General features: G+C 36.7%; 1 protein-coding gene across 1 annotated transcript in view; it reads left to right on the top strand.

Annotated features, from left to right (window-relative positions):
- tanc1a (tetratricopeptide repeat, ankyrin repeat and coiled-coil containing 1a) overlaps positions 1 to 13,964 on the top strand; it is a 61,743-nt gene that overhangs the window by 16,263 nt on the left and 31,516 nt on the right. The window contains exon 4 of the mRNA XM_043241535.1: positions 3,044 to 3,136. Coding sequence (XP_043097470.1) covers positions 3,044 to 3,136 — 93 coding nt within the window. The remainder of the gene's footprint in view (positions 1 to 3,043; positions 3,137 to 13,964) is intronic.

The following is a 13,964-nucleotide window of genomic DNA, read 5'->3' as shown; positions in this document are numbered from 1 at the left end:
TTGTACTTAAGGACAGCAAGGCCTGGGGGCAATGTTTGGGAGTCGTTTACTTGTTCTGTGAAGATCACTTGCATTAACTGCTACTCTTCTAATTTAAAATTTCTTTAGGGCTAATCACTTGTATTGGTTGGTTAATTGTCTGATTCAAAAAGTAAGACTAATTACCCCTTGACTAACTACTAGTTGGACAGACTAGTAAGAGATAGTTACTGTTTTTATGAAACTGGCCCATAGGAAGGAATCCCATTATTAAACAAAAGCCGAATGTAGGTTCAACTGATGTTCAGACTTTAGGATGAGGGTAGGTCAAGGTGAACTTGAGGGAGTTCATACATTGACGTGTTTCTGATGTAAAATCTAGAATAAAATGCAGTTTTTTCCAAATATGTGATTTAGATGAGCTGTATGGTTTGGTAGCTGCTTTAGATTATTTGAGAACTGATGAATGAAACGGGATCACATACTGTGCAAAATACATTACGTTATCATTGTGGCATTGGTTGCTGTGTGCTGATTCACACTGATAGCCGAGCAGAGGGCTGTCAATCACACGCCAAGACAACCACTTGGCAGGAACTCACTCAGTATTCTGGCAACGTTTGGCGATTGTTCTTCCCACAGTCTTGCGCTTCAGGTTGTGTGATCATACCCACGTCAGCCCTGAATTGAATTAAAACTGCTCTTGATTAGACAGCTTTACAGAACACAAAAGAAGAAAAAATTAGATTAAGATTAGAATATCAATCAATTATTTTTTTTTAAATATCCATTCTAATGTTTAAGTAGCACTTAACAACATTCACATTCTTGTTTCATTATATTTTGTTCTATCTGTCATTACATTTCCAAAAAGCATGCATTTCTCTCATAATGTAAGCATTTTTTCTATATTAAGTAATGCTAGTAAAAGCATTTCTGTGCCTGCAATGCTGTGTGTTTTCCTTTAGGTGGCAGTACACACCGCTTAAGTTTACTGCACCATTTATTCACGTTATCACAAAGGATTTTTATTTGAAGTCTTTGAAATGATTGTCATTCATGTTTTTAAGTAAATGTCTCGTTTTTTTTTTCTGTAAATAACAATTGCAATTGGAGAGTACTACAGGTTTGTGAATGCTCTACATGTTGATTTTAAAACTGAGTGATAACCCATCACAGACCAGGGCTTTCTAGTTAATGTGTAGCAAACACTTTTGATCCAAAGAATTGTACTAAAAGTTATATGTAATTATCTATAAAGCAACCTGTTGATAACTGTCAAACTCCAGGATGTAGATGTGATAGAGTTTGACTGCGCTAATAGTCCAGTTTCTGAGTCAAACGAATCTCTCAGACCTTTTGCTAACTGTGTCATATATAATATTGCTAGAAGCTGAAGAAGAGAAAAGTCGAGGTCACATGTTACCTAAAAAAATCCAAACTAATTTAGGGATGTGCATCTGCTTTTTCATCTTTTCATGTTGGCTTCCTACTATTTTTTTTTATTTTATTTTATTATTTTTTTTGGCTGATCTGTAAAAAAGCTTTTAAAATATATTATTTTTTTTCCCTGTGACAATGAACTTAATATCTGAAAATAGGAAAGACGCAACAGTTGCTAGAGCCCTGAATTTTACTTCTGAATCTGTGTCTTTATTCTCATTTCAGGCTTCTTTCTGATTATTGATGCTTTGTGTGAGGAAACGCTGTGATGTTAAATAGAACAAATGTTCATGCAGACGAGTCAGGGCTGTGAATGAGCTGGTTCAGTTAATGGTTTGTGTGCTGAAGTAACACTGAGAATGTGTTTTCAGTTTGAATTAGTTACTAATATTATAGACCAAATAATACATTGTTATTATAGATTGGCATCAGAAGAAGTAATACTCTCAGCATGGATGCATTAAAATGATCAGAAGTGCAATAAAATATCTATTACAAATAAATATATTAAACTTTAATTTTTTTATATAAAATATTTATACGTTATAAGTTCTCCACAACTGATTTTTTTTTAACGTTATAATAATAAATATTTCTCGAGTACCAAGTTATGTGAAACTGTAATGAGTGATAAAATTCAGAAAATTCTGCCTTGTCATCACAGGAACAAATTACACTTTTTTTAAAAAAAATTGCAATACTAATTTACAATATTGCACTTTTTACTGCATTTCTGATCAAATAAATGCAGCCTTGGTGAGACTGATAAACACTGAAAAATCATTTCAACATCAAAGCCTTTAAAAGTTATTAAATACTTTTGTGCTTTAGCAAAATTGTAAATGTTGACAATCATGCCAACAAGGCTTGACTCTGACTCAGCAGACACGGGAGGAACTGTGCAGGGAGATTAAAATCATTACAGACGAATCATTTATACCGGAATCTCTCTGGGAGTATAGGACAGCCAATCACAACTGTTAAAACACACACACACACACACACACACACACACACACACACACACACACACACACACACAAGCCAGAGCAGATCCACATGCAGTTCTGCCCAGAGATTCAGATCGCCAGCTTCAAAATCCCATCTGGAAAGACTTAACTGTCTCTGTGTGTGTATGTGCCTCTCTCTCTCTCTCTCTCTCTCTCTCTCTCTCTCTCTCTCTCTCTCTCTCTCTCTCTCTCTCTCTCTCTCTCTCTCTCTCTCTCTCTCTCTCTCTCTCTCTCTCTCTCTCTCTCTCTCTCTCTCTCTCTCTCTCTCTCTCTCTCTCTCTCTCTCTCTCTCTCTCTCTCTCTCTCTCTCTCTCTCTCTCTCTCTCTCTCTCTCTCTCTCTCTCTCTCTCTCTCTCTCTCTCTCTCTCTCTCTCTCTCTCTCTCTCTCTCTCTCTCTCTCTCTCTCTCTCTCTCTCTCTCTCTCTCTCTCTCTCTCTCTCTCTCTCTCTGACTCTCTCTCTCTCTCTCTCTCTCTCTCTCTCTCTCTCTCTCTCTCTCTCTCTCTCTCTCTCTCTCTCTCTCTCTCTCTCTCTCTCTCTCTGTCTCTCTCTCTCTCTCTGACTCTCTCTCTCTCTCCTCCAGTCTTCCTCTCATATTCGTTCTGTCTGCAGGTTCAATCAGGACACCCAAATATGTGGAGAATCCTTGTGTTTCTGGAGATCCTGTCACCTGTGTTCTGAAGAACAGAAAGAAGAACAATACCGGTGAGTACTTCTCTCTCTGTGTGTGAGGATCAGTCGGTCTATTACGAAACATATTATTTTACGTGAATGTTTGCATTTCTTGTTTCCATTGATTTTTATCTGTGGGACCAGGTTTTGTTACATTGTGGGTAACATGTCCTCACAAGGATAGTTAAGAGATAACCGTACATAACCTTCATTTTATGAATAAATATAAATTGCTTGCTTAATGAAAATGTTTGTTTAAGGGTTAAGTGAAAGGGGATACAAAATAGCATTAAGTTAATATAAAACCCATAGAATTCGATGGAAAGTCCCCACAGCCTTTAAATGAAATGTGCCATTGTCATAAGCTGAGGGTAGTGTTTTTAAGATGTGGGGAGTTACGTGAATTTACAGCTGAGTGTTCAGTAAATCCAGCAGTCCATTAAACCGCATTCCTCCCTCCCTCTTTTTTTACTTGGTAAACTTCTGTGTTCTAGCGCCAATCTTTTCTCCTACTTGCAATTCATTTTCTCCGTAGAATGCTGACCTGTGCTTGTATGTGTCTGTGCACTCAGTGAATTAATCAATCTGTAATTTTTTCGGCGAAGTGATGCTGTGAAAGCCAGTGAGGATGGCAGATTTCACTTCTGCGTTTTCAAAATTTAATTGGTATACGTGTGAAATCTGGAGGTTTACAGGTGAGCACATAAAGAAAAGGTCATAAAATGCTTGCGTTAGATGTATTCACACATAACATTGAATTCCAAATGTTTGAGAGTAGCGAACATGATTTTATTCGTTTTTTTCCCTAAAAGACTGTATTGATAACCATAATATTGTTCGAATGGTATTACATTTTGAAATAACCGTTTTGTACCTTAATATATTCATGGATATATTTTATGTGTGACATGATTCTTCAGAAATATGTTCAATAGGCTTTTTATTATCAATGTTGAAAGCAGTCGTGCTGCATAATATTTTTGTGGAAACCATGAAATTTCTCAAGATTATTTGATGAATAGCTGATTCATATTCAGAATAGTAACTTTATACCGTTCTTTTTCTGTATGAAAGAATTCATTTTTTTAAACAGCGCTATTTTATAACTTTTTTTTTTTTTATGCAAAAAATCTTCAAAACAAAATTCAGTGTAGTTTTAAATGTTTGCTCTCCACTGTAAATGCAAACACGCATGCAAATATTGCCATCTAGACAGCAGTTGTTTTCACATTTGTGGACACACAAACACATGCAGAATTGCACAGATGACACATTAACAAATGTCTCCTAATTAAAAGTCATTTGTTATTTTTGGACCGTGTCCCTAGACACCTCTGTTCTATTTCAGGCAGTCATTATGGCTGCTTTGGCCTTCCACTAATTTTATACATCTAGAATATTGGTGCATCTACAAAATATTAATTATGAAGCATTGACACCTCCACCCGTTGGATGATCTCTCATGCAGATCGTGAGAATGCACCAGATGCAGTAGCCCACTCTGGATGAACCTGATGTAGATGCAGGCGAATGATCTCCATGTCAATGACGGACTGGGTGACTTTGACTTTCAGCTAGAGGTTCATGGTCCTGACAGCTGCTCTATAAATGTTTTCCTCTTCTCCCTCTATACCTGTGTGGACTACAAACTGAGCTCAAAATGTACTCTGGGTCACGCTGATTTTCTTTACAGATCAAAGAACTGAGAATCATGGGAGAATGAGTAAACTAGACTTAGAAATACACCCACCGCTTGCCTCCCAAACAGATGACTATGAAGTGCATTAGAGTCTGACTCTTCCTGTGTAAAAGGCAATTATCATCTCTCTGTGCTCACTTACTGTTTCCTGAAAGGATGAAAAAAACCTTTGTTATGTCATTACAGCTGCCAGCACATCTAACTGTGATTGGGCAAAGTGTTGTGTAGATGTAATGATTTCATCCTGTGATGTAATTAAATCTAGTAGATTGGAGTGTTTCTCACAAATGCTGGCCATTTTCTCCTGATCTCTGTTCTTTCTCTATAAATAGAGGGTGAGTGTATACGGTCACTTGGGTTGATTTGAGTTGTTGGTAGTAGTCAACTTCCTTTGTAAATTCTTAGGCATGTTGTCCATGCATAATATGCATTCTTGCATTACTGTGGCAACCAATGATTTGCTTTTGGATTGTTGCAGAAAAAAAGTCTGGCATTTTACCAAAAACCCATAAAATAAAACCCTGAAAGCAGTACAATGGAACTGGTAGTGGTAATATGTCACCTTTTATAGCAGATATTCATTCAATTGTATTATGATACATTTTTTTTTTATGATAGGGCAGTATGTAGACAGGAAGTGAAGTAGGAGACAGGGGATGCCCAAAACTTTTTGTGCATCAAGGGACATTCACACAAGCTGTTTTTGTGGAACCCACAGTAATTATTAGACACAAAATATTGATACCATATAGATTAAATATTTTTTAAGCATCAGTTCTAAATATCAGCCATCTAGGGGTGATCTCGAATAGTCGAAGATTCAAAGTCTTATAATTATTGAGATAATACTGAAAATAAGAATCTGAAAAGAAGCACCTTTAAATAAATGTTGTGTGAAATATGTGTAAATCCCAGTGAATAAATCATGCGTATAGGGCTTTTAACAATACAGATCGCCAAAGAACTGAACAGTATCAAATAGAAGAATAGAATGATAGTAATGTATCATTAAACACTTAATTTTTTTATTAAATGCAGAGAATCATTGCAATAATTATCCCCAACCAAGCAAGCCAGAAGCGACAGTGGCAAGGAACCAAACCCCATCCGTGAAAAAAAAAAAAAAAAAAAAAAAAAACCTCGGGAGAAACCAGGCTTAATTGGAGGCCAGTTCTCCTCTGGCTGGATGACTAGCACTTAATTAAAAATTTTAAACGCAGCTATGTCAGGTTGTGTAAAGGACTTATTGTTTGTTTGTCTGGTTCCGGTGATCGGTCCATGGGGCTCATCTAGTTGGGTCTCCAATGATGGTCACCTTTTGGCACTGATTCAACTACTGATCTGATTCAAAAACAGCGTAGATGTCATTCTTTTTACGATGTTATGAGTACATTGTTTGTTATGTGTGTTCCTAGCATCGCGCAGAGCTAATTAATTCAGCCTAATAATCCTTAAAGGGATTTGAATAATAGAAGTGTATTAGTGTGCTATGTGTAAGCCAAGTTAAAGAGATGGGTCTTTAATCTAGATTTAAACTGACAGAGTGTGTCTGCTTCCCGAACAGCGTTAGGGAGATTGTTCCAGAGTTTGAGTGCTAAATAGGAAAAGGATCTGCCACCTGCAGTTGATTTTGATATTTTAGGTATTATCAAACAGCCAGAGTTTTGAGAATGAAGTGGATGTGGAGGACTAAAATGTGATAAGAGCTCGCTCAGGTATTGAGTAGCTAAACCACTCAGGGCTTTATAAGTCATTTACAAGAGTTTAACATCTATCCAATGTTTAATAGGGAGCCAGTGCAGTGTTGACAGAACCGGGCTAATATGGTCATACTTCTAGTAAGGAGTCAAACTTCAGCTGGTCCAAAACGCAGCAGCTAGATTATCAAGCGTGTAGAACAACCACCCAATAAAGCATTACAATAGTCTGACCTCAAGGTCATAACGCATGAAATTAACATTTGTGCATTTGACGTTTAGAGCCTAGGTGTTATTTGTATATGTTTTACAGATGCTAGAAACATGGTTTTCGAGAAAAAGACTGCTGTCAAACAGCACACCTACGTTCAGAATTAACAGAGCAGCCCTCAAGTCTAGACAGTGTTCCAAGTTATTATATATGTTACGTGTTTATGTGTGATACGTAGCACCTCTGTTTTCAGAATTTAGCATTACGAACTTACTCATCCAGTTTTTATATCGGCTATGCATTCTGTTAGTTTCTCAGTTTGGTGCAGCGAAAAAATATACAGCTGAATATCATCAGCATAACAGTGAAAGCTAACACCATATCTCCTCATAATATCTCCCAGAGGTAACATGCAAAGTGTAAAAAAAAGTAATGGCCCTAGTACTGAGCTTTGAGGTACTTCATATTTAATTTGTGCACGATATCTCCTAATGTACTGCTACAAAATGATGGCGGTCAGATAAGTGTGATTTGAACCATGTTAAGACACTTCCACTAATGCCAACATAGTTTTCTAGTCCATTCAAGGGAATGTTGTGGATTATAGTGTTGAATGCTATGTAAGTACTACGGTACGGTCTAAATCCTGACTGGAAATCCTCACAGTTACCATGTTTCTCTAAGAAGGAATATCGTTGTGAGGATACTACCTTTTCTAGTGTGTTTGACAGAAAAGGGAGATTTTGAAATCTTGGTGGCAGGGATTTAAAACTTTAAAAAGGGAGTTAAAGACCGAAATATTTAATTATAAGACTTATAAGACACACATGCACACACACGTGTGTGTGTGTGTGTATGTATGTATGTATGTGTGTGTGTGTGTGTGTGTGTGTGTGTGTATATATATATATATATATATATATATATATATATATATATATATATATATATATATATATATATATATATATATATATATATATATATATATATATATATATATAGATATATATATATATATAGATATATAGATGGTTTGTGTTATTTTATATTTTATAGTAGTTGCCACTACAGTGTTTATTTCTGCAGCGTGAGCAGGACAAACAACAATGCAGAATATTAATGACTGGGACTGTCATATACATGACGTTTTATTGAGAACACTGCACTATTGCAATAAAACGCTGTGAATCGTTAGTTTAGTTCCCGTATTTCTGCACGTCTTTGCTTGAAGAATGTATTCACAAAAGGAGTTTCTTCAGAGAGGTGCAGATATGTTCATTTTATATAAACATTAATGTTTTAAAGATGTTGAGAATAGGGTTATATTGACATTTAATGCTAACTATCTTTTAATCAAAACCTATACAATTTTTGTGTCTGCAAGGTGTCCGTCACACATTTCACAAATCTTTTTTAGAATATAATAGTTTGACCAAGCAATAATATTCAAATGGACTCAGTTTTAGACATGTCCTAAAGCACACAGCCCATAGTGTGGACTAATGCCGAGCTCTCAAATATTAGATTTGCAGTGTTTCGTTTGATTGAGCTGACAAGTCTCTATGGCAACATTGTGTCTGTTCTCTTTGAGCCATGACCAGCATTTTCCACTGATCTCTTCAGAGCATAATCTCCGTGATTCAATTCTAATGAGCACTAATGATTTACCCAGCACAGATCTCTCATCACAGGCCGATAATACCACACCGCATCCCGCCGTTTACGCCATCCCGCTGCCCGTGGCCTTCCCGATCTGTGCTTTCTCCCCTGTTACATGTGTTTCAGCCATTAGCTGCAAAAATAAACCTTGGATCGACAGGGCTGTAATTTAGATGTCATTTTACAGGAAAAACTTTTGACTCGTTTGACCGAGAAAAAGAATCAAAAAATTTAAAAAAAATCCACCAGGCTCGGTCGGGTTGACTTATGCCAGTTGCTATTGCCGTCTGAAATAAATGCTTGGCCAAAGCAAACGTAATAAAGTTTAATTGGGTCCTTCTTTTAATGACAAGTATGCATTGGCTCAAACAATAGCTAGCATGGAGGCGTGCATGCTTTATATAAATATAAAAAAATGAACAAATAAGATTAATGTCACCAATGATTTATTGAATGAATCACTTGTTTTTTGCTACTTCGTATCACGACATCACACGTTCTGGCATGCGCGCGCTGTAATTAATAAATTAAATATAACATTTACAACAAAAGTTGTTTTAAGGATTAGTGGGTGCAGTTACTGTCAGTGTTTGCAGGAAAATGTTAATTTGAACTTTTCAAGGGTGGCACTGGGATAACATTAAAGTTAGAAGCACCAAGATATAGCCTGTTATTACCCATGTGTGGGATTGCTTTGAAAAACCCCTAATCAAAGTTTGATGACAGTTTTATTAATAAGCGCTATTGCCAGAGATAAAAAGGCTACTCATTGTCTAAACTGATCTGAAAGGATCTTAAATTTGTGTGGCATATACACATTTATTTTTGACAAATAACGATTATGACTAAGCACTGGCTGATAGAGACCGCGAGGACACAGTGAATGTTCATCAAATGTTAATTTTAGCATAGCTGCTGATGTTCATCAGGCATGGCACCAGTGTTCAATTTTAACGTGTAAATGTATTTCTGTTTCTCTTTAACCATTTGTTAGTTAATTGGTTTGTCTTATTCGTTATCATATTAACAAGACGTGGAATTTAGGCAGCTTGAGCACTAAAGATCTCTCTAGAAGAGCTTGTCCCTCAGGTCTTATGATAAAATTCAGCACTCACTTCTTAAGCCCTTAATCTTTTGATTACTGCTTTGGTTTGTTTTTTCTAACGCAACAAGGGTCATTATAAAGCTACAGCTAATTATGTTTGGTAGCCAGTGAAACATGCCGTGTAAATTAGAAGCATTGTAGAGGCACAGGATTGCGTAAAACATCTTAGTTTCTCTTTACTAGTTTGTTTCTGTCTTGAAATGTCTCTTCCTCTGTTCATTAGGAAAGGTTCCTTTCATCCATGTTGGAAATCAAGTTGGGGACAAATTTAGTTTTATGTTTTTGTTTTAATTATTTCCCCCCAAGTCATTTACTTTAATTTTTTTATCATTATTTATTTCAAGTGTATTTATTGTATTCACAAACGTACTTAAAATATTTTTGAAAATATATTTTGAAACATAAGATTTCTTTTTGATATGACATTTTAAAAATGGCTGGACCCCTCAGACGTTTTAAAAATTAACTAATGCTGGACCCCTCAGATCTCTCTCTCTCTCTCTCTCTCTCTCTCTCTCTCTCTCTCTCTCTCTCTGGCTACTGTATTTTTCACTCTCTCTCTCTCTCTCTCTCTCTCTCTCTCTCTCTCTCTCTCTCTCTCTCTCTCTCCCTCTCTCTCTCTCTCTCTCTCTCTCTCTCTCTCTCTCTCTCTGACTCTCTCTCTCTGCTCTGTGTCCATCTCTATCCACCTCCCTCTCTTCTCTCTCTCTCTCTCTCTCTCTCTGACTCTCTCTCTCTCTCTCTCTCATAGAAGCATACCTCTCTCTCTCTTTCTCTTGCTCTCTTGCTCTGTGTCCATCCTATCCACCTCCCCCTCTTTTTTCACACTCCTCCATACACCGAAGCATACCTCTCCCTCTCTCTTATCTCTCACTGTCTGTGGTTTTGAGGATCTTTTTCTGTTTGTCTCTCACATACATGCACAAACCGCGGTAGATCATGAGTTTGTGTACTGTAAAGCTATTCGCATTTTTTCATGAACTGTATGTGGAAGAAAAAGACCATCTGATAGAAAGGGACGGAGAGGAGAAGGAAGTGTGGACAGGGGGAGGGGAATGGTGTTCCTGAGCTTTTTAGCATGCAAATAGATTTCAGCGTCTAGAAAATGGAAACGACAGGGGCCGAATGAGACGAGTGAGATTATGGTTGATTTAGTCTGGGAGATGGAGACTTTGGAGGAATTGTTAGATTTTTTTTTTTCTCCCAGTGTCTGATTCATTACCTGATTCTCAAACCGTATATATCCAGGGATTCAGTGTGACTGGAAATTTACTGTGCTAAAAACTAATTTAATGGTAAAAAATGAAATCTTAATGCCAACATTTTTATATATAATATTAAAAAAGTGCTACAACAGAATTTAGGAAATGCGTAGTTAAAATGCATAGTATGAAAGAAGGCTGCAGCAGAAGAATAATGTTTGTATCCACAAATAACGTTTTTGCAAATAGAACTTAAATAACAATTTTGTCTATTTTGTCTATTTTAGATGTCAACATTTATTTTTAAGAAACATTTCTGTACTGTAGGAGAGACCTCTAGTTAGCTTGTTAGAATGTCCTTGAAAATCTAAAGAAAAGAGCTCAGAGTTATACTCTATACATTTAATAAGGCAGTTGTGTATTTTTCCAAGAAATGTCCTTGACTCCTTTTTAATGGTCAAATGCTTAGCAACTCACTTGGGCAAATAATTTGAAAGGGAAAGCGCTCTTCAAATAAGTCAAACATTTTTAAATAAAAAATCTCAAATTAGCTGAAGCTTTAAGGCTGAACTTCATTTTGCACAATCTGACAAGATTTGCAGGGGCGCCATGAGCAGTTTTAAGGGGCTTAAAAAGTGGGCAAAGAATGGTTTACTGAGTTGCAGACATTTCTTTTGTAAATCATCTGTCAGATGTTTAGCTCTCGCCCATATCTTACCTTGCACTCTTTTACCCTTATAAACACTGGAATTCTTGTTTCGGTTCAGTCAATGGTAAAGCCTGTCTTCCTTTTGATTGGTTAGACCACTAAAGCAGTCCAGGCTAAAAAGTAAGCATTTTTTGTTATCCTATCAACGCAGAGTACTGCGGTGCTATACAAATTTTGCTTTACATGGACTTTAAATATTGGTAACATGACTGATGTCAATACGTACCGCATCAATACAAACAGCATAGTCATACAATTAAGTAATTTATATCTATATAAAATTTAAATACAATTCAGAAGTGGTGATTTGGGGGCCCCATTGCGACCTGGCGAGCCTTATTGCCCATAAACTCCGCACCCCATTAAAAAGACATGCTTTTGACAGATGGGAGAAGTCTAAAAATCAAATTCCAATCTTTTTCAAAAATATTTTTGAAATCAAAGTTTGCTTGATCTGTAAAATCAACACAGTTGAGTCACACTGTAATCATTTATAAATGTGTTCTTATAGTCACATATATTCCATATATTCCAATCAACTTATTGCTCATGGTTTTGCATGGTTTATCTACAGGATTACTGATATTAATCACCATATATGGTGTATGCTGCTCGCCGGTTTTAAATGCAGTCCGATATTATGACTTGGTACTTGGCTTGAAATGTACGAGAAACACTGAATTACCTTATAAACGGTGCAGCAGTTTTTATTTTTTAATTTTTTTATGAGTAACACCTGATGCTATAAATGGTGTTGCTGCATGTCTTTCTGTGGCATCAAATTCATTCCAGGTTCATTTCAGTTTGTTGTATATCACACCTTTAGATTTACGCAGCTCACTCAAACAATCAAGAGGGAATTTGGCAACAGATTTAAAGTGATTTTCTTGCACGCGCACACACACGAACACACACACACACACATGTTACTAGACTTCTAGATGTCTGGCCTGCCAAAATGAGAATGCACCAATACACGAATGCTTGAGTGCTCTGCAAAAACAAGCCATGTCTAACTCCGTGTGTGTGTGAATGTGTGGAAGAAATGCTTCAGTGTATGTAGTCTTCATAAGCAAAAGGGGAGTAAAATGTGTGAACTCAATGGGAGGTCTGTGTCCTTTGGCAAACATAGATCAACTGGAGACCAGCTTAGGGGAGCTGGCTGCAGACTTGTGGACCACCGTACACGTGCTTGGAAACAATCCACCCCCATTTCGTTGTCACTAACGTCTGTACTGTATGTGGAAAAAAAAGCAGAATAAATTAATTAGGGAACATTTATCAAGATTAACATGCTCTTATATGCCTTCGAACGTAGACCCAGAAGACAACCGTGCAAATGGTGCATTTCATTGCATCTTAATAAATGTTTTATGAACAATATATTAAATATGGATTCTGCCCGAGGTTTATCTGTGAAATCTGCTGTCAGTGGAAAGCAAAAACAACATTACCTGACCAGCAGCGTCAATCGATGGTGAAGTGATTTGTGTAAAGCTGGATTGATGGCGGGAGATGTTAACAAGGGAGGGAGGGAGCAGGACGGGGTGTTGCTGACGGAGTGCAGTATGCTAATGAACTGTGGCCTGTTGCCCTGTCACCCCCCCCAGGGATGCTACACGCAACTGTCCTGCTCATTTACATGTTGTCACTGTGTAAATATGACTGACCATGTATTTGTTTAATTGAGCTTTTGCGTTTTGGTATTTGCTTGATAAATTAGACATCATCTGCAGCGTTTTGCAGCATTTCGTTATTTGCTGGGAGTGTGATATTCTTATTTTTGTCAAATTCTTACTTTATTCAAACTGAATTAGTTGGTTCAAATGTATCTTCCAATCAAATAAAATCTGTATCCATAAAATCTATTTGTGCACCACAAAGGGGGCTCAGAAACTGCCATATAAATACATCTAAATGCTGCTTTAAATGCAGTTGCATCAGCGCTGCTATGACATTAATGTTTTAAAATGTTTTAAATACTGAAATTTTGTTAAACTCAATGTATCTGTCAGTCAGTCAGTTAGTTATTTATTAAACTCATTATTTATTCAACGCTGATTCATTCAGAAATGTTATTTAGCCCTTTGAAATATCTTACCATAATTTCTTGTTTTAGTAGAAAATATGCCAAAACAAACTGATCTAGTTAGTGGTTCTGAGGCACCCATCACTACTGTAGCTTATTGACTGGCAAACCCTTACCTATTGTATTGAACGTTGATAACTTATTGCACACACATTGTGCTACAGACATGATACCTCAGATGGTTTTGAATCTATTACACCATTACTCCAAACAGTCAGATTTTCACCAATAGAAGACAATAGCAGTTGCAAGGTTACATAGAAGTAATGTGCTACCAATCATGAAACTCATAAAACTTTAAAGGCCATTAAAGGAACACTCCACTTTTTGGAAATAGGCTCATTCTGCCACCGAGTTAATCATTATTTTTAAGAGTAATAAGAGTTTTACCGTATTTGAATTCATTCAGACGATCTCTGGGTCTGGCGAATAGCACTTTTAGCATAGCTTAGCATATCCAATTCAATGATCGCGTTCAAAAATAACT

Source organism: Puntigrus tetrazona, chromosome 6 (genome assembly GCF_018831695.1).
Source record: "Puntigrus tetrazona isolate hp1 chromosome 6, ASM1883169v1, whole genome shotgun sequence".
Lineage (NCBI taxonomy): Eukaryota > Metazoa > Chordata > Actinopteri > Cypriniformes > Cyprinidae > Puntigrus > Puntigrus tetrazona.
The sequence above is the reverse complement of the archived record's forward strand: the minus strand, read 5'-3'. Positions and strand labels throughout refer to the sequence as shown.